General features: G+C 37.5%; 2 protein-coding genes across 2 annotated transcripts in view; both read left to right on the top strand.

Annotated features, from left to right (window-relative positions):
- pcdh15b (protocadherin-related 15b) overlaps positions 1–25,160 on the top strand; it is a 239,017-nt gene extending 213,857 nt beyond the window's left edge. The window contains exons 29-37 of the mRNA XM_084135704.1: positions 3,747–3,835; positions 7,006–7,182; positions 8,570–8,788; positions 10,555–10,665; positions 18,633–18,654; positions 19,472–19,510; positions 19,727–19,800; positions 20,608–20,737; positions 22,816–25,160. Coding sequence (XP_083991830.1) covers positions 3,747–3,835; positions 7,006–7,182; positions 8,570–8,788; positions 10,555–10,665; positions 18,633–18,654; positions 19,472–19,510; positions 19,727–19,800; positions 20,608–20,737; positions 22,816–24,312 — 2,358 coding nt within the window. The 3' untranslated portion in view covers positions 24,313–25,160. The remainder of the gene's footprint in view (positions 1–3,746; positions 3,836–7,005; positions 7,183–8,569; positions 8,789–10,554; positions 10,666–18,632; positions 18,655–19,471; positions 19,511–19,726; positions 19,801–20,607; positions 20,738–22,815) is intronic.
- LOC311096262 (protocadherin-15-like) lies at positions 10,989–15,894 on the top strand (the record flags this gene model as incomplete). Its single annotated transcript, XM_084135329.1, has 2 exons — positions 10,989–11,000; positions 12,197–15,894. 2 exons carry the CDS (start codon positions 10,989–10,991, stop codon positions 13,595–13,597), a joined length of 1,413 nt encoding a protein of 470 aa, XP_083991455.1. The 3' UTR covers positions 13,598–15,894.
- Positions 25,161–27,794: the final 2,634 nt, after the last annotated feature.

The raw sequence follows: 27,794 nt of genomic DNA on the forward strand, positions 1-27,794 counted from the left end.
CTGAATTTTTGAGTGGCACATACCTAACCCCCTTTAAATTATTGGCAGCATAAAAAAATAAAAAAAACGATGTGACATCTATGGGCTGAACAATACAAGTTACCGGTAATATCCATCGAGCCTATGAACTAGTTGCCAGAAACACATCAACAAGAAAGAATGAAGGCTACCCTGTAAAACAGCTGCAATCATGTGATCCAAAAGGACCCTATTCATCATTATCATCATCACCCCGATCCTCAACTACAAGTTGGCGAAATCCTCCTCCTCGTCGCTCTCCTCCGCTTCTCCCTCTCCAGCCTCCGCTTACTCTGCCTGCCTTGCTTGCGCTCACAGCTCCCGCCCAGATGTGCAGGGCTCTCTTGCGTGCACAATCTGCTCCATAGAACTGGCTTAAACAGACGATCTGACGGGTTTTAGAAGATTAAATACAACCCGAAACTAAAAAAGACCGGCCTTTATTTATCCAAACCTGTAGTCACACCAGGCGTGTAAAAAAGACAGGCGTCTATTTGGGACTCAGCTATTAGCTTCATTCATTCATGTTTTATCAACACTTTTAAGTTTCAATAAAAAACAGCATTTTGAACTAAAAGCTGAGAAAAGTTCTTTGTCAAAAATGTAGTTTGCACGATGAGCAAAACATAGATAGATGTAGTCTATCATGTAGATGTAGTCTATAGATGTAGTAGATTGAGTCTATAAACACCCCCAAAGCTTAAATGTGGATAAGCAATCTTCTATCTGATCCTTCTGGTATATAAGCAGATCATCTTCTTTGCTTGTTTTTGGATCTGGAGATGCTGTATTCTTTCAGAAGCCATATAACCGTAACCATAACCATATAAGCCAGAAAAAGCGGGGAATCGTTGTGTCTTAAATTAAGAAAAAATTTGTCAATGGCGAAGAAAGAGAAAGAATTTTAGTATTAAAAGAATCATTAATGGAATCGTAAAGGAACCAGAATCATTAAGTGGCATCAGAATCAGGGCGATTGCAGATGAGAAGCAATTCTGCTTTTGCAAGAAGGATAGAAATTATACACTTTGCCTTTAAATACACATTCCCAGGCCAGTTTGAACAGAATGATTCAAGTTTAATGCAGTAATCTGTCCTGAGATGCAATCCATCATCTGATTTTACAGCAGTGGCAACTCCGTTAGCTGATTTTGATTAGAAAAATACAGTCCCTGTAAGCTTGCTTGAAGAGCGTCCAAAGCTGATGCCGAAGAGACATCGATTTTTTTGTGGGCTGAGGGGCTCCAGCAGTATTTAAACCCATAAATCAATCTCTCAATAGCTCTCACTATCTTGAACCTGCACTTGGTCTGTGAGTTAAATAAATATGCAGAGATAAGGGTATTTAATATGATGTCAGCTAGCCCGCTCCATGTATAGAGCTTGATTTAAATACAGACTAAAGGAATTTACAGGTTACGAGTCCTTAACAATTCCATTTGTGATTCTTCTAGTACTTTTGAGGGAGATTCATCACCATTATTACTCATATACTGTACATTCGGTAATACTATTTTCGGTGACACACTTACGTTAAGTTTAACTTAATGTCTGAGTTCACTGCATTCAAAATATCAAACCAATTTTTTTTTTCAGTTTTAACAGTACATTAAGTATACGGAGCCCGGGAAGTCACCTGTGGGAGAAAAAAAAACAATCCGTTGCGACGGTTTTGAAATCCGTCCGCTCAGTTTATAAACCGTACTCACGAATTCTCAAACTGTTCCCTCGGTTTAACAAATCGTGCCCACGGATTAATAAACCGTACCCACGAATTTCTAATCCGCGCTCTCAGATTTGTAAACCGTGCTTTCAGTTTTTGCACTCTGTACCCACGAATTCATAAACCGTGCCCACGCTTTCACAATCCGTTCCCACGGGTTTGTAATCAGTACTCACGGATTTGTGGCTCACTCTCATTTTAGAAGAACACGTTGTTAACGAATCTTATTGTATATTGTTTTATTGAATATTAAGTGGAATACATCAAATTGTCTTAACTGCGTCTGCATGTTTAAAGTGATTCTCAATTGTAGCGGGTATGGGTGGAATATACGATTTAATATGAATGACGTGCATCAAAATCTTTTGTTTATATGTGATAATATTATGACTGATATTTGACGAATTGCTTTGTTCCTTTTTTGTAAGTTTTGGACAAAAGCGTCTTCTAAATATGTAGCAGTAGTAGTGCTAAGTGCATAAGTAGTAGTAATAATAATAATAATAATAATATTTATTATTATTATTATTATTATTTGAGTTATAAATTAACTATAAAAGAGTTCACTTAGTACCCAGGTGAAAAAGACGTACTGTTAAATGTATTAAAAATGCATTAAAGTATATTTGTATTGTACTAAAAACATACTCAAGTACATTTTTTATATATTTAATAGTACGTCTTTTTCACCTGGGTAATACAGTAATATGTTTGTCATCAAATCATTTATCAATGCTTTATTATTATTGGCTACCTAACCTTTTACAGTTTTGGATAAAATAGGCCTACATTTTTTGCATAATTTTTTGCTTAAAAATAAAGCATTCATAAATTATTTTATCATAAACATATTACTGTCTTAAGTGAACTCATTTATAGTTATTAACTCAAATAATAATAATAAATAATAATTATTTATAATTATTATTTGTATTATAATTATTATTATTTTAGGCTACATATTTAGAAGACGCCTTTGTCCAATACTTACAAAAAAATGAACAAAGCAATTTGTAAAATATCAGTCATAATACAGGTTAGAAAATAATAATAAAGTGCTAAGATAATCACAAATAAACAAAAGATTTTGATGCACGTCATTCATATTATATCGTATATTCCACCCATCCACCCACACGCTACAATTGAGAATCTCTTTAAACATGCAGACGCAGTTAAGACAATTTGATGTATTCCACTTAATATTCAATAAAACAATATACAATAAGATTCGTTAACAACGTGTTCTTCTAAAATGAGAGTGAGCCACAAATCCGTGAGTACAGTTTACAAACCCGTGGGAACGGATTGTGAAAGCGTGGGCACGGTTTATGAATTCGTGGGTACAGATTGCAAAAACTGAAAGCATGGTTTACAAATCTGAGAGCGTGGATTAGAAATTCGTGGGTACGGTTTATTAATCCGTGGGCACGATTTGTTAAACCGAGGGAACAGTTTGAGAATTCGTGAGTACGGTTTATAAACTGAGCGGACGGATTTCAAAACCGTCGCCACAGATTGTTTTTTTTTTCTCCCACAGGTGACTTCCCGGGCTCCGTATAAGTATATACAGTTGTGACCAAAAGTGATGTCCAAAGGGGATCTGATCAAAGGAACATCAAAACACTAAATGTGGTTAATGTATTTATCTGACAAAATAATTTAGCAAAAAAGGTAAACTACATATACAGTTTTTGGTTTACTATGCAAAAAAAATAGAAAAATAGCATAGAACAACAGAGAGCACACATTGACTACAGCATAATCGGTTATTAATATTTCATTGGTTCTCTCTTTGTTTTGCAAGTGTTCATAATTTCTTTGTATGACAAAGTACGACCTACTTAAAGTTCCTTGATTTAATTTTTCCTTAATTTTTACTGATTTCTGTCTCCCAGTTTCATCAACCAAAGGAACAGCATATATTTGAAACAGTTCAGAACCTTCATGCTACACCATAATTTTCCCTTTTTTAACTAGAGATTATTTTTGTCCTATCACCCAGGTGTCAGTGGTTAACCAGCTGGACATGCAGGTGGTCGTATCCAACGTGTCGCCCACTGTAGTTGAGCAGAACAAGGATCAGCTGATTGGGTAACTCGTTCTATACAAACACACTCTTCACCCAGACACACTCCCCAACATAACATTCTGAGCAGCCAGAGAGTGCTTGAAGCTGTAATGTATGCATGAGTACTTGACTCCTGCTGGTGCAGATGTTTATGTTGGTGATCAGTGGGCTGCTTGATTCTGTCAAACCCTCTCAGATAAAAGCAGGACCCACACTGTTTAACATCTGCATCAAGAGCAGAATTACCAGAAACCCCCCACCTTCCTCTGTCGGCCATGGGAGTAGCACTTATCATTGATTAAAATGCTTAAAGAAATAGTTCACTTAAAAGTTATGCTTTTATCATTTATTTACTTTATGTTGTCACAAATCTAAATTATTTCCTTTTTAATGAAACATGAACATAAATGGAACATTCCCCTACCCCCAGAATTTTGACGCAGTGAAACTCTATAAAGGTCCCAATATACTAACAGCAATTTTTTTTTTCGTTCTTCACTTAGGGTTAAAAAGAAGTTTGAAATACCTGAGCAGCGGTATGCAATTTTTGAACATCCCAAATATTATGTAATCGCCACTGACTAGTGGTAGTTTTAAATACGGCTGCACGATTAATCGAAATGAAACCGCACACGATTTGGCAAAGGCTGTGATTATTTTATGTGCCGATTGTCAGTGAAGTACAGTTTTGTGCTCAGTAGTAAATGTTGCTCCATCTGAAAGCCAGAGGGCGCTCTCGCGCAAACACGGCAAATATGCCCCGCAGAAGAAGATAACACTCATTCCAGGAAATCCCCATGGGCATCATACTAGCTGTAGCTGAATAAACAGAAGATTGAAATGCTTTGATTTATTAAATGTTGTCTTTTGTTGGACAAGAGGTTCATAAATGCTTCTCATATTTGGAAAGAAGGTGTTGCTTTCTCGAATACACGTTAAAAACGACTCAAACTCGCAGTGCTTTCAGATGGAGCAGGATTTACTGCTGATCACAGAGCCATACGTCACTGACAAGCTGCGCATAAAAAATAATCACAGCCTTTGCGATTTCATAATCGTAGCCAAATCGGTTTAAGCGCCATTTCATGTTAATTGCTATTAATCATGCAGCCCTAGTTACCAGCCAGAAAACGAACCTCCTCTAAACAAACTTTATTTTGGCATTATTATGTTTGAAATAAAACCACACCAGTTTGAAATACATCATGGTCTTAAAACTGTCCCCTATCGACGGCTCTGGACTACAATAGCTGTATATGCACTTTATTCCAAGCTTTCTGATGCCATACATTAGCATTGTGAAATTTTAGTTGCTATTTACTGAAAATCGCAGCTGCAGCTTTGTGTTTATTTATATTCAAATGTGAAATATGAAAATTCTTTCATCTGTGATGCCAAACATGATTCGTTATTGTGTGGCATAACCAATCATGAACGGCAGCTGAATTTATCAAATTTGAGATTTTTTTAGTGAATAACAACAATTTCAGTCCCTTTCTCATACAAATTTAGAATCAGATCAAGAATCAATCAAGTGTGCACAAGGAATTTGGTATGGTTTCCAGAAGCTCTAGGTACTTGCATGCATATATACACAAGAGAACAGAGAGAAAGAAATAAAGAAGAAAAACTTAACATATACATCTAAAAATATTAAACAAGTAGAATTTAAGTAGATTAATGAAGACAAAATATAGAGCATAAGTCATTTAAACCACTGTTATCATACTTTTAGGATGTTGTTATGGCAGTTTGGTGGTCAACAGCACCCATCTCCATTTATCTTCATCATATGGAAAAGAGCAGCATGAACTCTTTTTTTGAATATCTCCTTGCGTTTCACAGGAGGAAATTCGGTAACACTTTATTTTGATGGTCCATTTTAGACATTCTGTTGACTATAGTAACATTGCACCAACATGTCAACTAACTCTCATTAGAGTATTAGTAGAATATAAGTAGACTTAGACTGTCTGCTTGATATCTGCTAAGACTTTATTTTGATGATCCCCTTTAGACATTCTACTAACTATAAGTATATTTGCAAGTGCATGTCAGCTTATTCTAGTGAATAAGTTAACCTAACCCTTATTCTACTAACCCTACCGCTGCTCCTAACAGTCTACTAATACTCAACTAATACTCTGAGAGTTAGTTGACATGTAGTTGCAATGTTACTTGTCTAAAGGGGATCATCAAAATAAGGTGTAACTGGAAATTCTTTTGGTTCTGGAACGACAAAAAGATGAGAGTATTCATTTTCACATAGACAGGAAAGTGCTGAGATAGTGTAGTGCAAATATGAAGACGTAAACACATCTTTATATTCCTAGTATATACACAGACACTAATACACATTTTCTGCCTCAGGTGATATAACTCACAGCCCGAGTTTTCTCAAACCTCCTCATCATCTCTTGTCAGGCTGTTTCCTCAGAAAACCCACTCCTTGTTTCTTTAGAGTCGTCATTCCAGCCTCTGTTCTTTTTTGTCCCATGTTCTTATTTCCCCTCGGCAGCTGTGAAGGGGATATCGGAGGCACTGCTGGTAATTGGCTGAGCAGGGCTGGCTGCTCTGAGATGTGAGCTGAGGGGTAATAAAGGCACCTATTGGGAGACAAGGACACCAGCTTTGAAGCAACGCTGTCTTACACAGCTCATTTCAGCCCTTGCTTTGTATTTGTCCTCCGCGCACCTCTGCGTTCAAAACAGCTCCTGTTCAGCCTGATAAACATGGATAGTATAGGGGTTTGCAGATTTAGGCAGTGTAATTGTTGCTCTTATGCAATTTTTCCTGTTTTATTTATCCAGTTACGGTGATTACTGCAATTAGTGTTTGTTGTGCATGTTTGTAATTGTGTGGAAGTTGATTGTCAGTTTATTTTCTCTGATATATGGCCACCAATTAATGGCTTAGGGGCTCTCAAATTAGCACAGAAAAAAATTTGATGCAGACCCTCTAATTTTTTTTTTTCTTTTCTAGAGTTTTATTTTGTGTTCAGTTTGTTATTTGTTCTCATTTACAGACCAAGTTTGTGGTTTTGAAGTCCATATGCAGTATTCTTTAAATTGTTGGTGTCCCCTGTGCCAGTCCAACGTCTTTGGCTGTTTGGCAAAATATTAAATGGAACATCTTTGGTATGTCAAGAGGTTCTTTTGTAGATCTCTCATCTTCTGTCTGTCTCTTAATTCAGGATTTTAGAGCGCTACGTCCAGGATCAGATCCCAGGAGCTAAAGTAGTCATGGAATCAATCGGGCCTCGACGTTTTGGTGAGGGTTATGAACAGGAGGACTACTCCAAATCTGACCTGATGGTTTACGCAATTGACCCTCTAACCAACAGAGCTCTCTCAAGACAGGAGCTTTTCAAGTAAGTGCATCCAATTTACCCAACTTATAACTGTATCGTTTTCAAAAGTCAGCATTTTCATACTCCCAATACGCTGTTTTCGTGTAATTGAACGGCCAAAACGCATAAAAAGTTTTCCGTTTTTAGTTGAAAATGGTGTCGGTCCCCTGACTTTTCCCTGTAACTTGTGCGCCTAACTGTTTGAGACATATCTACCCTTCATACACTCTTAAAAATAAAGGTTCTTTATTGCCAATTGATGGTTCCATAAAGAACCTTTAACATCCATGGAATCATTCCATTGTACAAAAGGTTGTTCATTGTGGAAAAAGGTTCCTTAACTATTTTATGTTCTGCGTACAAATAAAAAGGTTAGTTTGCTGAAAGGTTCTTTGGGCAACCAAAAATGGTCCGTCTATGGCATCGTTGCGGAAAAACCCTTTTGGAACCTTTATTTTGAAGATTGATACTGTGATACTGTGTCTGTGTGGCTTTTATTATTTACATGGATTAATGTGAAAATGCAGAGCGCTACACATCTAAAAAATGCCACAACAATGTTGTTGGTGCATCAAGTGGACATGTTTTGGATCTGAAAAATGTAACGCCATACTCCAAAATACTCCCATTGTTGAGTCCCGATATTGTGTTCTGTTACTGGAGGTGGAAATATGACTTCATTTTTACCACTACAAGATGAAGCATGTTGGCTGTTTGTGGCTCTCTTGGCTCATTTTGACCAGTCTGCACTGATGTCTAACTTATTAATTTGTTATGAATAATCATTTATTTTGTGTTGCGTCAATCAGGTTCCACAATAACTTTGAAATAAAATGGCTTATAGCTTGATTTAAGAGGCCATCCATCCCTAGCCATTAGTTAGTCTTACGACGTGCATTTATGTTTGCCCAGTTTTTTTTTTTTTTCCAAGCAGCACGATAAAGCAGATGGAGTGTGTGTTTATGTTTGTTTAGACATTTTCTCATTTTTCATAAAAATGAGACTTGTGGTTAAATCCTTAGCCATATTGTCTGTCTTGTCACAGTAATTATCCTGCTCAGACAGCACTGTTTCTAACGCTTGTACGGGCAAATCGTGAATTGTAGGCTGTGGAATGCACTTTAAAACCCTTTTGTTCTAATATAGACAACATTTCTTTTATCAACGTTTTGTTTAGCTGTCTGCAATGTGAATGATATTTAGAAATTGTGCACATTACATTGCATTTAAACAAAAAAATGGGGACATATTTGAGAACTTTTTTATAAAAGTTAAATATGTTTGCTTAGTCATTCACTTATTGTCTAAAAAGCAAGTGAGATCTCTCTTGCCAGATTTTTGCACTGCAGAACTAATCGAATAGTATATGCAAGGCCACATCCGTGACTGTTCGTTTGGTTTTCTCCAGGTTTTTAGATGGGAAGTTATTGGATATCAATAAGGAGTTCCAGCCCTACCTAGGTCGCGGAGGACGCATTCTGGAGATCCGCACACCGGATGTGGTGGAGAGCGTAAAGAAGGCGGTTCAGTCTGTTGGATACACTGAAGGAGCACTGCTGGCCCTGGCCGTCATCATCATCATGTGCTGTATCCCTGCCATTCTCATCGTCATCATTACCTACCGACAGTGAGTGTCACCACTATAGTCCAGTACACCTTAAAGCTCAAATCCAAATCCCCAAAAATGGCCTTTAATAATAATGTTTAGTAAAATTAGCCATCAAACAATTCATCTGTTGTAAATCTTTGCCTTTTTTCTAGTTTTTTTTTTTTAACAGAAATATTATGTTACTTTCATGCCCTGTGTGGGAATGCGGGTGAATCCAACGTATTCTCATCCTAGGGCGTCATATACTGACGCTTTTGACATTTCGTCTACATCGAACGCACATGGCACCCTTTAGCGTCAATATGACACGCACAGAGCTTTGTTCAGTTATGGGTAGGTTTAGGTCTGGGTTAGGGTTAGACCGCTAGGAGGCGCCTTCTGGCCCATATCTATCTGCGTCTCATATTGACGCTAAAGGGTGCCATGTGCGTTCGATGTAGACGAAATGTCAAAAGCGTCAGTATATGACGTCTTGGGATGAGAAGTGGAAAGATTGCTCAGACCGAAGATTTCTCCACTTAGCAACTAATAAATAAATAAAAAAAAATGTAAAGTTCATTAAGTTAGAAACATTTTGTGTTAAGCAGGCAGCTTCCCTCCGCTGGGATTTCAGTGCAACATTTACGCGTACACACATTCTCTCTTTTCACAATGGTAACACCTTTGAGAACTGCCTGGTCTTGTGTTTATTCGGTGTGAAAGAAGATTAATTAAGGCCATGAGAGGTAAATATGAGAAAACCGTTTGTAGTTGATGAGTTTTACATGTAGTGCCAGCTGAGCCAGTGCCATATGGCAGACCTGACGATAAGATTCAGGAATGAGATGACAGGATCTGAGCTAGAGATATAAGGATCATTCTAGAATCATTGATGGTTTAGTTCGGGATGAAGATAATTCATACTTATGGGAATCAGAGAGCAGATTTATTAATTGTGTGGCTGAAATCCACCATACATTTTTGCAGTGCTGTTACTGATACTGCTGTGCAATAAGTGTCATCGTCTAATATATCTCTTTTTTTCTTCTTTTCACAATGCACCAATTTCAGATTCAAAGAGTAAGTATTGTACAGAGACATGTATGTGTTATGATATGTTGGTTATATATCCTAAACATTTCCCTCTCTCAAGCATTATTAAATTCAGTGGTTCTCAAATGATATTGCTTCAAGACCCAGATTTTACATTGAAAATATAATATCAAAAACCAAATAGCAACCCAACACTACCTAAATAGCTTGTCGTACAAAAGTCAATGATACAACAACAAAAATCAACAACAGTGAAATGTATTAACATAAAACAATTTTTTTGAGTGTTTGGTTTCTAAATGTCTCTTGAATTTTAATGTGTATGCTCTTGACAGTCGATAATTCACTGCAAAAAAAATACAAATTATGTTTATCCTCATTGCAACCCGTATTTAATGTAGTCTGGGATTTTTTTTTTTTTTTTTTTGTGTGTGTGTGTAATTTTCCAAGGACGAGGGCACATCTTGCAACCTGTCCATGGTGGCGTTTGCCAAAATATGACTAGCTTAGATACATTTTATTATTATTATTATTATTATTATTATTATTATTATTATTATTATTATTATTATTATTATTATATTGCTGTCTCTGACCCACAATTTGAGAACCACTGATCTAATTATTATTATTTTTATTTATTTATTTTTTTTTATCTGAGAAACTCCAAAATAGCTAAATGTCCAGAGAATATTTCATTATATAAGACAATGCTTTTATTTTGCTCAACTTGTTGACTTCATTATCTAAAGACGACAGGCAGAATGTGCAAAAACAGCCAGGATCCAAATGGCACTTCCCACTGGCAAATCCGGAGGTGCTGCCACCAACAATCTGTATGAAGAGCTCGGCGACAGCACCATGTAAGTTTTATACCTTCAGAACTTTACTTGTCAATATCTCCAAACACTCACTGACATAAATAGTCTAAAAAAGTTTTTTAAAAAGTCTGTTTATGACTCTAAATTAAGTAATTTTTTTTTAACCACATTGCCATTTTTAAACAAGAAAGCATCTTGTTTAAATTATAATTTAGAGTTGTACGATTAGAACAAGAACTTCAATTTGAGTAAATTTTTGTTTGGTTGTTAAGATGCTCTGGGAGCAGTATTTCTAATTAATAAACGTATGAATTAACATAACCTGATTTTATGGCTAAGCAAAGCTTGGGCTAGGGCTTCTGTTGATGGTGTTCCAGGTTGGGGTGATCACCAAACTGTTTTGTTACCCCTAGGGTATGGTCCCAAGCTCACAAGGTTTCAAAAAAAGTTATAATATAAAGCTTCCCGTCTTGTTTGGTGTGTTTGTAGTCATCATTTCATAGAATATTACAGGAAGGTTTGTTGGAATATCAAAGATCCACTTTTATCATGGTCTGATTATCGTCTGACTCAAATTTGTTGAAGACTGGACTTTTTAGGATTTTTTTAATTGGCAAAAAAGTTTTGTTGCCAAGATACAATCAAAATTCCCTTCTTTTTCACTGTCATATTCAGAAGTGTTTTGCATGCCAACAATTATGTTTTACCTTTTTTGTTGTTTATTTTAAATTGTTCCATAACTTTTGACCCCAAAACTGGCATAATAAGAGACAGTATGTCTTCTATGAATATGTCGAATTTCATTTACTTTTTATCAAACAATTCCAGGGATTTCCATATACTCCCTGTGTGGAGGAAGAATAAGCAACCAACTGATTCCTTGCTGGTTTTCGTTTTCTAGACTGCTTTGGTGCATATTACCTAATTAAGCTTTACGTGAGCATTTTCTACCCTTTTTCTGAACTGGCTGTTTTCTTCTTTCTGGCTGTTTTTTTCTTTATACTGCTACCCGGATCTAATTGTGATTATCTAACCATTAACACTGGAATCACTGTGTTATTGCACCCCTAAACTGATATCTCTGGAATGGCTGTGTCTGGTGTTAGGCTGGTTTCCCCCTTAAAAGACTAACACTTACAGTATAAACTTTACAAAACGTTTTTAACATATTGCTAATTTTAAAACTCACTTATATATATATTTTGTCTTTTCCTCATCTCTCATTCTCATTTCTTGGATATCAGACCTAAGTAAGTAGGCAGTCATCTGTTTCCAAATGTTTTAGACAATTTAATTAAGGTAGAGATGTATTTGTGATTGTTTCTCAGAAAGCTGTTGAACATGCTTGCCTTCCATTGCCTAGCATTGTGATCAGTTGCCTCGCTCCTTCTAATTAGTGATATTAGCTAAGAACTGTGTTAGTGCCCTTCATTGGAATGTGTTGTAGATGTTTGCCTAGGATTTAATTAGCACTTTTTGTTATTTTTACTGAAGTCAATCCAGGCAGGTGCTTTTTGTAGCTGGCTTCCATCCTACTTCCCCATCTACCTTGTTGTACACATCCTCTGTTAAGTCGTTCTTTGTCTCTTTTTGCGGTTATGCTGAAAGCAGGACTAAGAGGTGTGTTCTGAAGGATGGCGATCGGCAGCGTCTCATTAGCTCATTTGCCACCCGTGCCATCGCTGCTCACAAACTGTCCACCGCTAATGGAATCCTACTGAACAACTTGCCCAAGTCGGAAAGCAACATTACCTTCCTTTCAGATGAGAACCCGCTTACTACAACCAACCCCCTGTACCATGATGACGGCACCCTCAGCAGCCCTGAGCACCAAAATCTGAGGTACCTCCTGGGCATGTATTCACCCAACATGAGAGGTCTGGGAAAGTCCATCCTGCGCTTCCCATCTGCAGGCTCAGGACACTCCTGGACTTTACCCTCTAGATTGCACAAATGTGAGACCAATGAAGCCCTACGGAGTAGAAGGGTGGTAATGGACCCAGTTCAGTGGGAGCTGCAACTTCTGAAGTCTGGCCTTAAGGACAGTAAAGAAATGATTGATGAATTTGATGGACTTGAGGACGAAGACACAGAGCCCAAATTGACAGTAAAAGAGCAGGCACGGCAGTTTGAGCAGCAGGCCATGCAGGACATGAGGCAAAGGCAAGGCCTGGACTCTCGTGGGTCACTCTCTTCTGATATCTTTCTCTCTGTTTTTGAGACCCCACAATCTTCAATCATGGGACATAACAACAGGCCCCCATCCATAATCATTACCCAGAGTGATGGAACACCTCCGCCCAGTCACAAGCCCACTCCGCCAGTTCTGCGGAAGTACAGCAGAATAACTTCCTATCCTGATGCGGAGTCTTATGAGGTCAATGTGGAGATCATCCCCGACCCTCCAGATATGCCTGCCCCACCACCACCACCTCCTCCACCTCCCTCCAGTCCTCCACCACCACCACCACCTCTTCCACCCCCCTTCAGTCCCCCACCCCAGTCTGTTCCTATCCCTCCATCCTCACCTGTTCCTCCACATCCAGCCCCTCCACCTCCTCCTCCTCTCCCCCCTGACTTATCACCAGTCTTTTCCCGTCCCATGCCTCCTTCTCCATTCGTCCTTCCTCCTCTTCCCTCCATCACATCCCTCCGACCGGTGTCCTTACGCCCCGCAGCACCTCCACCGCCGTCCGAGCCGGAGCCTCCTAAGAGGGAACTCAAGGGGATCCTGAAGAATTTCCAGAACATAGCAGACTTAGAGAAATCTGTTGCCAACATGTACAGACAAATAGATAAAAAGCAGTGCCCGCCAAAGATTGTCCCCAAACCACAAGTGTCTGTCGAACCAGAGGCTGGCGTGTCAGATGCGGTGCCTGTAAAAGAAGCACCACCACCAGAGCCCAATCCAAACATGAACTCACTAGTGGAGGAGCTGGAGAAACGCTTTCCATCTCAGTCCACTATCATGTGACACTCTATTTGTCCATGTTGCTATCACTCTTTTAGAGGCAGTTCACACAGGATGCATTCTCTAGCAAACATTTTAGTACAGCGGAACTGAAAAGAAGTCATGTTCATATGTAAATATTATGGACAAAGTGTTCCTAGAAATTCCATGCTTCCCAGGGAATGCATAGTTTGATTAAAGGTATACTTTCAACGCAAAGTAAAGCTGCATTTCCACCGCAGGAACTTTCCCCAGGAACTAGGAACTTTGTGGGTACTCATTGTGTTTCGACCACAGGAACCAGGGTCTAAATGAAGTTCCAGGTAAATATTTCCCCCTCCAAAAGTCCCTGCTCGTGAGGTAGTACTTTCAGGGGTGGGACTTGGGAACTGAACATGCTGATTGGTTGAGTTCATGCTGCATTTTGATTGGTTGACTCCACGCAGCATTTTATTTCAACCACCATCTGTTGTGTTGCGTGCAGTAACAGTTGTCTGCTATTCGAATCAACAATGGAGGTTAAAAAATACAACAGATGGACCGACGACGAGGTTCAGGCTTTTTTAAGATTAAATTCAGAGGATGAAATCCAGCAGGAACTGTAAAGTCGCGCGCAGTCCTACGTCACCGGACTATTTGCTTAACCTTCACGGTACTTTAGACCGCGGTGAAAACGCAGACAGCAACAGGTCTGGGGAAAAAAGTTCCTGGGACAAATTGTTCCGGGTAATTTCTGTGGAAATGCGGCTTAAGTCACTTTGGATTAAAGCATAAATGTAAATGTTTATCAAACCCCCAGAAACGTGATGTTTTGTAACCTGACATTGATCCACCACACTGTAAATAAAATAATTAAAATGTGGCACTAGAGACACTGAAGAGTGAAATGAAGAAAAAAAAGGTTAATCTAGCACACGTGTACGTAGACCAAAAATACCAATTTAATCATTAAAAAATGGCGATGGAGCAAGAGAATGTGTCCTGTGTGAATGGCCCATTAGACTATCACTACATTTTTGTCATCTTTACTTTTTGTCTTACCATTGTGTTTCATCTTACTATAACACAAAATCAAGTGTTTGTGCTTCACAGTTTTTGTAAAATATTTTTAATCAGTTTTGCAAGAGTGTTTTGTTATTTAGTTGAGTTTAAACCATTCATACAGGCATTTTATTGTATCCCTTCAAACTGTTTTAGTACACAGAACATTATTACTTACTCAGAATTTATCTTATTCATATGCCCTAATGTTGGGCTATAAGTTACTGTCACTGGATGGGATCAATGTCCTCTATAAAGCTTTTTCTCTGGGGTACACTGCATGCTCTCACCTCTCATTTTTTCTTTATTTTCTTCTTTTCTCCCTCTTTTGATAATTGTGTTAGCTTAGCCTCTGTGGCCACATTTAAACTCTCTACCAGTTTTCACATCTGTCATATCTGTCACAGGATATTTACGTAAACTATGATCAATTTATTTATCAGACACAGCTGTTAAGGGTCTCTGGTAGAAGGACTAGAAAGGTGCAGAAAAGAAACAAGTTTGTTTTAATGTTAAATGGCTTTATGTTACGTGACTGTGCACACATTAGGAGGTTTGAGAGGCAACCGAGTCGTCAAGTTGGTTGTAATTACCGGCTAAATCAATTTAGTGTGTGCGTGTGTGTGTGTGTGTGTGTGTGTGTGTGTGAGAGATAGAGAGCTTGTGTGATTGGCGACATGTCCTCCATTTACTCTTTGAGACGGAAACACGCTGCATTCAATTCAGCAAACGTCCTCCTAATCCCAGCTTTAATTGTTGTGATACTAATGGATGGATACTGCACCATTACATCCGATTATTGTCGACTCGCAGCAGTACACAACTATACCATATTGTTTTTGTTCTTGTGCTGTAGCACATTCAGAAGTGTCTCCACGACCTTATGAAAATTGATTATGTTCTGTTTCTGTAATGATTGCACCTTCTGTTTACAATGCGCAGCACTGTATTGATGTGACTCGGATATTCTGGTTAGGCTTTGTTTTAAACCTCTTTCCCTATTAAAGTTCTGCAATAAATTCAGCCCCTTAATACAGACATTTGTTTTTTTAGGTCACCTCATTGTTCATGTGCTATATATTTTTGGCTTTATTCAGTGTTGTTAAACTAAAGAAATGTAAGAGCAAAGTCAGAAAATCTCCTAATGAATGTTCAGCATTATTGCAATATTTGTTATTTGAATTGTGTTTTGTTCTTCTTTCTTCCTTTTATTTGTACACTAAATTGTAATTATCCTTTTATTTCTTATGCAACCATTTAAAGTTCTTTTACAGAGCAAAGATGAGTTGTGTTAATACTCGTGTCACTTCCTTGGCAAATACCTGGAAATACCTACAACTTAACATAAATAACTATTCCTTCAAAATTTCTTTGCAGATAACCCAGGCATGCCACACTTTCCCATCTCATATCTTGATTTGTTTATCTACTCTGTAGTGCCATGTTCCATTAAGACTAGCAGTTGCCATCATGACATATTAACAGTGTTAGAAAACAGACAAACAAGCAAACATCCTTATGGCAATCAGAGGGAGGAGGGAAAGCTCTGTTAAATTTAGCACGATCAAATAAGATTCATCTGTCACCACTATTGTCTGTTTAGTCAGCATTTCAAAGCAGATGCAACATACAAACTGCAGAAAAGCATATATGTTTAAAACTAGTAAAGTCAACACATTAATTCAGTGTTTTTGATTATAAAAGAACAATGTGCTAACACATACATTGATATATGTAATTTGTATTAAATAAACCCAAAATTAGACAAACTCAGACTAGGGAAACAGGACACAGGAAACAAACAGCCAACATACAGTACAATAACATTAAGAACTCACCAAGACTAAACTAGACACAGGGCTTAAATACAAAGGCAAACAAGCTAAACAAGATAACAAGGGGGCGTGGCTAATCAGAAACACCTGGGGAGATTAATAAACAAGAAAAACTGCAAAAGACTACAAAACATGGCACAGAACAGGAAATAACAAAAGTGCACACAAGACAAGGGGAACACAAAACAGGAATCATGACATAATTACACTTCATTAATTTAATTAATATGCATATCGTAAGTGTGGTCATTTTTTGTGAGTGACCCTTTTTAACCTATTTATACTATGGTAACTATTTATATTATTTATAATAGTAATAAATAACTTTTTATGTTTGTATTTATCACACAAATCTTAATCAAATTCTACATTTTTGGTCAAAATCCATTTAAAAAAAATCCAAGGGGCTTTTGACATATCAGTGGTGTTTGTCCTGTTATCATTAATATAATTAATATAATTTATGATTATTAATTAATAAAAAAAATAATTATACTTCTATATACACTGTATATCCAAAATAATGGGAACCACTGAAAGCACATAGAAGAAGGTATTTTAAATACAAAAAGGCTACCATATAGATCTCAACATCATGTTATATAATATGATGTGAGATCTATATGGTAGCCTTTTTGTATTTAAAATACCTTAGTCTATGTGCTTTCAATGGTTCCCATTATTTAAATTAACATTAACTCCACCTACAAAGAGCATGCCAGCCAATGGTAAAAAAAAAAAAAAGTAAATCAATAATTATTTAGTGTGACCTTGAAGGATAATTAATATAGAACAGTAGGTTTAATTTAAGTTTCGTTTTTTTGAAAGAAAAAAAAGGAGATGGAAATGCCACTGCAATCGTACCATGACCCAGTTAAAACTATATAACATAATTAGTATTTAATCATAGTGTATAATTATATACTTTAATGTAATACATCATGTTTAATTCATGGACTGCCACATTACTGCACCTGCAAACACGCTCGCATAGAGAGAGAAAAGTCAACAAAACAGAAGTCCCTTGAAAGTCGCATTATCGTTAAGAGATAAATCTTCATTTGAATCCCTCGTTATGCCCACATCAGGGAAGAATTGCTGTAATTTGCTCTCGCTGATCTGCTGCCTGGAGAGAATTTTAATTTGCTACGCTTTCAGTGAAATGGCCCTACCACTTAGGAAAGGCTGGCCCATCTCCATGTACACTCTGTGTACCCCTAACACACCTGATAAACTGTTATCAAATTTTTTTTAGGCTGTCTTTGCGTGCCAAGCATTGTCACAGATGATATTGTCTAATATCATTAAAGGCTTGAGGGTGTTAACATTCATCTGACTGATAAACAAACAGTGTGCCATGTGTCCTTGCAGCTAAACAGTGTAAAGCTTTTCTCCTCTAAAGGCATGTCATTCTTGTATTGTCTACTTTGAATTAGTTGTGTTAACACTGAATCATTATTCGATGAGGTAATGAACACTCATTGACCCCTAAACTAATGTTCCCAAGACTAAAATCTCATAATTAATAGCACAGTCGATAAAGAAATTTTAGTGGCTAAAAAAATAAATTGACATATTAGTAGGTTACGCTTAATTTTTTATAGTCCCCTTTATAGATATTCTACTAACTAAGTACCTTTTCAACTACATGTCAAATAACTCTCATTGTATCATTAGTAGACTGTTGGGTTAGTGGAATAAGCTGACTTGGAAAGTTACTTTTAGTCAGTAGAATGTCTGTTGGCGGACCATCAGCAGATATGAAGCAGACGAATACTCTAATGACCAGTAGACTTAGTAGAAGTGGACTATCGAAATAAAGTGTTACCTATTAAAATCCTAATGCATCATCATGGGAAATTGTGCTGAAGACAACCATTAGTTTTCCCCCCATATCTACTGCATTTCTGCATATTAATCCACACACATATGCTCAGTTCTTCACAGTTATACATTATTTATCAGAGTTTGAGACAGCCATGCAAAAGCTTTATTGACACTGTCTTTGAAACCTCTAGGACTCAAGGACTTCAATCTCATGTATATGCTAAACATTTAAAGACTTTGTGATCTGACCATCCAGTTTGAGAAAAAATAATTAAAACTTTTTCTAGATATTAAATATCAAGGTTTTATTTTGATAACCTTACTGACTTTATTTCCATACTGTTATCTCCTCACAGGAGAGGCTACGGGCATCACGAGGTATGTGTTTATATTCTTTAGAATTGCATTATGTTTAAATAATGTCCCATCTTGAGACAGTTTTATTGGCCATCGTTTTTATCAGTTGATGCTTTTTGATAGGAACAGTGATGAGAGAGGAAATAACTATTTGTCAAGATCTCATCTTTAAAATTGCTGAAGGCTAGATCTGTCAGTCTGGAGTTTGACTTGCTGATAACATTTCTCAAATGTTTTTGTTCTTAGGAGGTTAGATTTTATGAATGCTAAAGTGTCTTTTATAAAACTATAGCAACAGCAATATGATAAATAAATAAATAGTTATATTTATATTGACACTATACAGTTTATTGACACTAAACTGTATTATTACTAATTGTCCCAGTCAACATTTCAAGACTTCATAAACAGATTTATTCTCTTCTCCCTGTATTTTACAGTGGGATCCAAAAGTCTGGCAACACTAGTGAAATGCTTCTTATTGGATAGCTTTTTTTAATGTAGTTTATTTCATAAGCATAATTTGAGTGAAAATTTTAACTGAAATAAACAAGAATTGAAGAATGTCAGTGTCTGAAAGCAAGTAAGTCTTTGTACAAATCCGTTCTCACATATCACAAATTTGCTGATTTGATGCTTTGAAACATTTTTTTCTGGCTTACAACTCTCAGGTGTAAATTTAGATTTTGTTTTGAATTGCAGATTTTCAGTGTAATCTCAGACTTGTGGATCCACCTGTGTTCATCTTCTATTATTCACCACCTCATAAATTCATAAATGTAATATTCCTACATTTCTCTCTTGTTTCTGCACTGTTTCTCTTCTAAATGCTGTGCAGCAACAGCAGTTGCTTCGGCCCTCACTGTTGAGACCAGAGGTAGAGTAGAGAATCTCAACTTTTCTCCTTGCAGAAAACTGTTTCTGTTGAGCTGAACATGCTGTAGTACAATACACAAATACTGTATACTGAATTCAGAATTGTTTATTTATTTATTTATTTTTTTGTAATGGACAGCACTTTCATCTGACTTCCCCAAGGATTTCGTCTAAAGCGATGCACACTTTCAATTATAACTCTTTACTCCGCTTACAGGAGCTCTCTATGGAATCTGGCATTGACCCAGGACAGGACTATTATACACAGGATTACTATAACTATGACCATGGGTGAGTGTGCGTTCATTGGTTAAAATGTGCTGCTGGCCCAAATCACACCTTTCACATATATTCCTGGCCTGCTGCTTTTAATAAATCAGTTTGTATGATTTTCGCACCATTTTATGTCTTCCAGATGATGAACTTTGTCATTTTCCCTTAACATTGTGGGCATCCATTTGTGTTTTTGACTGTAATAGCAAATACGATTATTTACTGATGCTTGTGCAAGGTGAACTGGAATCATAATGAGCTGGAGAAAATAGAAATAATAAATGCTATAAATGAATGTCCTCCTGAGGGAAGTGATGGTAATTGCAGACTATCAAATATATTTGAGCAGAATTAAATGCTATCCAAGTTTTCTTACTGTGTTTTAAAGTAGGTCATACAAATTTCATTGGTAGCAGTCCCCATCCACATCTCACATTGGTCTTATATATCCTATTATTCTCAATAAATCCAATTGAAAGGCCTCCATGACTACAGGCGGGTGAGGGCCAATATAATCCTGAATTTCAGCCCGTTTCTTGTTAAATGGGCTGTCTGAGCTGTATTTGGGTTCAGACAGCCTGCTGCTCCCCAGGAATACTCAAAGTCCTTTAATGAAGGTCTGTTTTGACCTTTTCCATTCAGTGTTATGTGGAGGTTCTGCTACTAAATCTTACTTATTGGATTTGCCTTTTCATTTCTCTGTTCCAAATGTTATAGATTTGATTTAGTGGACAGGGACAAAGTTGTTGCTCATTTATTCAGGAATGTTTGCATTGGTGTGTGTGTTTGAGGAATATGCATTAATCATGTAAACCTGTTGTTTAGATATGACTTGCCTCAGTATGGGAGTCGACGGAAGCTGATCTCTCCAGCAGGAATGTATGATGAATATGGAGAGGTGATTATGGAAGATGACGGTAGCTACTACTACAGTCCACACGAATCTGAGGGAGAGGTATCACATATTTATTTGTTTTGTTCTGTTTGGTTGGCTTAAACCAATACAATGTGCAGTATTTTTTAATAAAGTTAGTTTTATCCTGCCTCTGGCTTAAGGCCCTTTCACATGACTCATGTCAGGGCTCCAATGCCTTCAGCACTTTGACATTTACCTGAAAAGCAGATAACAAGGTGGCAAGGAAGCCAGAGGTTTACACAATGAACAGTACAAACTGTGCAACCAAATGAAACATATTTGAGCCTACAAAAAAATAGGTCCTTGCGATTACTTAGAATCATTGCAAAAAAAATAAATACAAATATTTTTTTTACTCTAAATGTAATGCTATGTTTTTGATGATATTTTGCTTTAAACAGATATGGGCCCGGTTTCCCAAAGCGTTCTTATCTCTAAGTAGTTCTTAACCTATTCCTTAACCTCTCTCTTAACCTTATGGCACGATTCCCGAAACGTTCGTTCGCTAAGTATATCTTCTGTAAGTCACACTTTCGTAAGGTTGGTCTGGACCACTCTTAGCTTTACCTTATCACTGTTGCAGGTCTATATGAATATAATTCTGAAGTTTTAATACACCCAGACAGTATTAAATTAGGCTAATTCAAGTGTTTTCATGCAAAGAATAAAATTGTCATTACACTGATTGTTGTTAGATTTTTAATTATATTATTATACAATATTATTAATTTAATTAAAACGCTCTTTTAAAGGCCAGTGAAAGCATAGGCTACTGTCAGTTAAGTCCTATTCGGACGCTAATATTGTTTCTCATGGGCTCGTCCGGTATTTTAAACATTTACAGGGGTAAGTCGGTGATTTTAGTGCCGTCCGAATCCATAATATCAGTGTTTTTCTCACCCAACCCGCGTAAAAATCCCTGGCCAAATTAGTACCTTCTGTTTTTTGACAAACAGGTCGTGTGGTAATTTAATTGCCGTCTGAATCCACATCTCTGAGTTTACAAGAGATTCAAAATTCACGGTTTAAATCCTTTTTGATCACTGCCGAGCACCGTACGCAAGATGTAAACTTTTATTACTGAAATGCTGGAAAGTATTTACAAGAACAATATTTCATCGCAGCTCCACCTCAGCGAACAAAAATGGGAAAGAGAAGAAGGCACGTAAATTTTTGAAAAGGTTATTGTGGCAGCAATATATGTTACAATTTTAAAATATGTAGGCTAGGCTATTATAGGCTACTATAGTTTGGATTATTTTTTATAATATCCAATAATCATAATAAATTGCAATTTCAACTATTTCTGAAGTGCTTCATTTATAAAGATCACCGCTTTCTCACATAAACAGCCCCTGCACGAGAGAATAACTGATTCTCGAGCCATCGATATCAAACAATTCAGCACCATCGCCACGGACAGCGCCGGGTAACGTCGAACGTAAGAAGGTATATCTTAAGCAGCTTCCTAAGGTATGGTTCGGGGAACACACTTAGGAACATAAACAACTTTGGTAAGATATATCTTTCAAGCTTTCTTAGCGCGCTAAGAGTGAGCGTTATCGGGAAACCGGGCCATGTTCATTATCACTCAGGAATATCTAGAAGGTGACACTCATACAAGAGCACATTTACTCCAAGGTGTATGGTTAGGGTGATTCTCACAAGAGTTTTGCAAAACAAGGGCATGGATACCATCTAGGGCAGGGATGGGCCAGTCCAGTCCAGGAGGGTTCAGGATTCACTGGTCTGCAGATTTTAGCTCCATCCCTAATTGGAAATTACAGGCAGGTGTGTTTGATTAGGGATGAAGCTAAACTCTGAAGGATAGGAATTGGCCATCCCTGATCATTATGTTTTTGCTGGCATCACCCATGTAATGATATATCATGCTGATTGTCCAGTAATCAATGGAAATTGGGTTCAAGTTCAAATTTAACCATAGTGTTACAATGTTGTACTGGGGGTAATGTTGTCCCTTGACACTCCCCAAAGTGCATTTGGGAATGCTGACGTGAGTCATGTGAAATGGCCAAAGTCACAAAGATGATGAGTGATTTGAATTGTTAACTAAATATTCTGAATGATAAAAATCCTGGCTAATATCAATGTAATAGGTTGTGAGGCAAGGCAGAAGGCTGGCTCCACCGCCAGGCAAGTCTCCACCATGGAGGCCTAGACTAGGTTTTGGAGACCAACATCCAGGGCTTGAGAAACACCTGCCTGGACCATCTGAGGGCATAACACACCCTTACAGCTCAAAGGCTGAAACTACACTCAAAGCACCTATACAACTCAGCCAAATGTTTGACAGAAGGTCCGGTCCAGCTCCATTCCACCTTCCATGGAAGAACAACAAAATTTTTCCGATTGCAGTTCCTGAGGAGAAAGGAGGAAGTACTGATGACCCCAAACCAACCAGAATGCAGCCTTCAAACTGTGTGGACAATGGCATGGTCATTGATGGAAGCTATTTCCAGACTAAAGAAGCCATGCCTTCAGCAAAGACAAGACTTGGCAAAGTTTTGAGTCAGATGAACATCTTTAAAACATTGCAGACTCAAAAGAACACTCTGAGTAGCATTAGTGGGACTGTAGATCATGAGAGTAATGGGAACGCCTCAAACTCTTGGGTACTCAAAGAGCCAGAGAGAGAATCACAGAGAATCCCAGGTGATATTGTGGAAAGTGAGCAAGAAAGAGGTAGAAACTGGGAAGACATAATTCATCAGTCGTACACTGGAAGTGCCATGTCGTTCACACCTTACCATCCATACAGACTCCAAGAAGGAGCACATATGAGTAGTTTAGACTCGGATGATGATCAAGACCAGAGTCCTGTTGATTCAGACAGGGAGAGCCAAATAAAAACTCCACTAGATGACACTGAAATAGAGTCAAGGACTGAATCAGACTCAGACCAAGACACAGAGATTGAGACAGAACAAGAGTCAGACACAGAGAGAACATACGAGATGGAGAATGAATCTGATTCCGGACAAGAGGCTGCAAAGGAGTCAAGCTCGGAGGAAGATAGCAGCGGAATAGAGAGTGTCAAATCAGAGGAAAGAGGAACAGTGTCACCTGTCAGGTCTTCCCAGTCCAGACACAGCAGCACAACCTCTGAAAGCATCAAGTTCAAAGCAAGTTTTGCCAGCAGTGGTATCCAGAGATCAGCAACCTACTGGCAAAAGAGCAGCAGATCATCTCCAGAACCTGCAACTACTTTCACCCACACCAAAGCATTAGAAGAGACCATCATGAATGAGGATGATAGGGAAGGCAAAGGGCAGTTGAAAGAAGGTGACTCTGAGGGCCAAAATAAGGATCCAAAGTCCTCTAGGTCTAAAAGCAGCCATTCTCCAGAGAGAAGACCAGATTCAAGCTTCCTCAGCATGAGCAGCTTCTCAGTGGCCAGCAGTAGTGTAGCAAGAGCTTTAGAGATCGACAAACTTTCTCCAATAGATGAGAACGAAGAAGGAGAAATTACTCCAGAGAAATGTGGCAGCCCTGGTGATAGTGCAAGCTCTTTGGATGGACCAAGAATCCTTAAAGTAGATGGGGAGGATGAGGACTCTAATTCAGATGCAGTTGATATTGTCGGTGCCTCCTGAAGTATATTCTGAAATGTTCAGTAAGACTAGCCATTGCCTTCATTTCTTGTGTTGAACTTTTTATTGGCCTTTTGAATGCCCTCATCTGATTCAAGTTGTTGTTCTTGTCTTCCTCTCGCTGAGCACAACTTGGCATTTCTCCTTAACCTTTGCTGAATGACATGCATGCTCTTTCCTATGTAGTCTTACCTGTACAGGTCACCCTTCAAAAGTTTAAGTCAGCAATTAATGTTCAGATCAAAATTAGTTTTTTTTTTTTTTTTTTTCTTCTTTTTCTGTATAAGAAACCTGTAATCCAATGACATTTGGTCAATGAGCACATTGCTTTTAATGAGCTCATGAAAGGACATTAAGTGTGTGTGTTAAGTTGTTTTGTTTTTTTAATGCAGTGGTGGTCCAGGAGGGAATTTTCTGGTGATGTGTAAATTTAATATTCATCAAACCTTCTTTCGTAATAATATTTTGTTGAATTTTTCTTGATAATTAACAGCACGTTATAACAGTTTTCCAGATAACCAGCCCAACGTTTGTCATATGAAAAAAATGGATACATCTAAAAACATGTATGAATGAGTGGAGAGCACTATTCATCATACATATGGCAGTATATCACACATTACTTTTTTTTTTATTTTTTTTTATAAAATATATTTTCCAAAAAAATGTTTGCCATCTCTACATGCACACTGGTAGGACATCAAATAAAACAACAGTTAATAATATAGCTTTAGTTGTGCCTTTTTGAAAGGCTCTGCCTTCCTTGCCTCCTTGGACAGAACACCACTGTTGTGTGCTGTGTAAAAAAAACAAACAAAAACCCACTTCTGTTATTCTGTAGTCATCTTACACTCCTGTTTTCTTTTTTTCAGTACGGTAGAAAAAAGAGGATCAAGCTAATTGTAGATCGTGAATACGAGACCAGTTCAACTGGAGAAGAAAGTGCACCTGAATCGCACAGGAACCGCCTATCTAATGTGAACAGCCACAGCAACATTAATGGGAGCATATACTTGGCCCAGAATGGCTCAATAATCCGGACACGACGGGTCGCACACACCAACAACATCAAGCTCAACTCTCCAATACGACTGGGAAAGCACTTTAAGAAACTGGACAAACTTGCTGTTACGCACGAAGAGCGAATTCCTTTAAACAGCCCCATAATCACAGGCGCCTCAGCAGGTGAACAGAACCTCACGACCAGGCCCTCCAGTGGGTCCCTGGCCTCCAGCACCACAGGCCCAGAGAGTATAGCTTCAAAATCAAACGTGGTAAATGGTGGGGGTGAAAGAACACAAAATGTGGATGAACAAGAGTCCACAGTGGGCAATCAGGAGGTGAGGGACTCTTTAGGATCACACAGTGACCGTACTCAGTCAGATGAGGAGGAGCTCTGGATGGGGCCTTGGAATAACCTGCACATACCAATGACAAAACTGTGACTTGTGACTTACAAACAGATGCTCTATTGTCTTAAAGAACTTAAGGGAAGAAAAAAAATTAATTTGCAGCATAAAATGATGAAATTGCACTTTCATTCAGTATTATATTTGCTTTTCCATGGCCCTGAACAATGAGCTTCTCAATGATTGTTGCATTCATAAGTACCTTAAAAATCAAACACTTGTTTTTAGCCCATTGATATTTGCTCATGAGTACTTTATTCTATTTTTATTTGGAATTTGTTATCAATGTATTGTATGCTTTCACAAATACATTTCTGTGCTTTTTACCGTTTAAAAGGCAAAAACAATTGTCCGCTGAAGTGTATTTTTGGTAAATAGTCATCAATGAAAAATAATTGTGATGAATCTAAGGTGCACTTATGCGCTGTACGTTTGCTTAATGCCACAGTCATTTAAATGGACTTGCACCAGAGTTCAAAGTGCTTTATTTTTGTGCTTTTTATACCGAGTTATATCAAAACAGAATTATTCAGTATATGGTCACATTATGTTACACAAACTTGCCAAACTGAAGAGAACAACTTTTGTTGTTGTTGTTTGATTTTTATTTTGTTTCATTTTATTTTTATTATTGGCAGGCTGGTTTATATATATATATATATATATAAACTGCTCTCATTGTGCAGCCTTTGATGATACCTGGGTGTTTCTACAAAGCAGAGAAACGGGCACATCAAATAAAACATTCCTGATAAAACTACAGCTTTCCATTTATCCATATTTTCATCAATATAATAAAACAAGAAGGCGGCACATGATTTGTTTACTGCTTAAAGATACATTCTGGAATTATCTCTATTGACATCTGTGGTTGAAACAACATTGCAAGTACTAGGAAGGAACAATTTTGACATCAGGTGTGCTTCGGCACTGCTGTTTTACGTGGATTAACCTATAATGATGTTTTGAGCAGGGCTCCAGACTGCAACTAAATGGACGCATTTTGGGCTTTCCTGACAGTGTTAATGATTTTACTAATGAAAATAAATTTCCATCTGCAGGGAATAACTCAAGCTCAGGCTACTGCTGTCAACTCAAGCTGCTGTCAAATGCGCATTTCTAATTGACAAAACATGTAATATTATGTTTTATATTACATTTAAATGTGCATCTGTAGAACTTGGTGGCACCTGTGCCACTGCTCTCAAATGTTAGTCTGGAGTTATTAATCAGAATGGTATTTTTTATTACCTGGCCTGCCAGACCCATGGATTATCCGCAGTGTCCGCAGATATAACTGTGATCCTCGATCAAGCCATCGGATTCATCCACTCAGAATAGTGCAGCCTAAGCACAGCCCAGAAAACAAGCAACCACTGAAACAATGTTAAGTCAATGTTGGTGGCTCAACATTAATTGCATTGAATTAACATTACAAAGTGAAGTTTCTTCAGTATCACTTTTGCACCCTCAGTTTCTGTTGAAGCAATGTTGAGATTTCAACCACATATCAATGGTAATATTATTGATTCAAGATTACAGTGTTGATTCTTCAGTATCACTTTTGCACCATCAGTTCCTGTTGAAACAATGGTGAATTTTCAACAAAAAAATCAATGATAATGTCATTGAATCAATGTAATGTAGTGATGTTAGTTCAATATCATGTTTGCACCTGCAATTACTGCTGAAACAATGGTGACATTTCAACAAAAAAATCAATGGTAATTATATTAAATCAACATCGAAATTAACAAAAATAATCAATGGTAGTATTGTTGAATCAACGTTACACTAACAAAAATCAATTGTAATGTCAGTGAATCAACGTTACACTATTATGTTGATTCTACATCACTGCTGTTGAATCAACACTGAAATTAATAAAAATAGTCAATGGTAATGTTGTTGAATCAACGTTACACTATTATGTTGAATCTTCATTACTGCTGTTGAATTAACACTGAAATTAACAAAAATAATCTTTGGTAATATTGTTCGATCAATGTTGCAATGTGATATTTATTCTAAATCACATTTGTTGAAACACTGAAAATACAACTGAAATGGAATGGC

The sequence above is a fragment of the Abramis brama genome (assembly GCF_963993115.1).
Source record: "Abramis brama genome assembly, chromosome: 14".
Lineage (NCBI taxonomy): Eukaryota > Metazoa > Chordata > Actinopteri > Cypriniformes > Leuciscidae > Abramis > Abramis brama.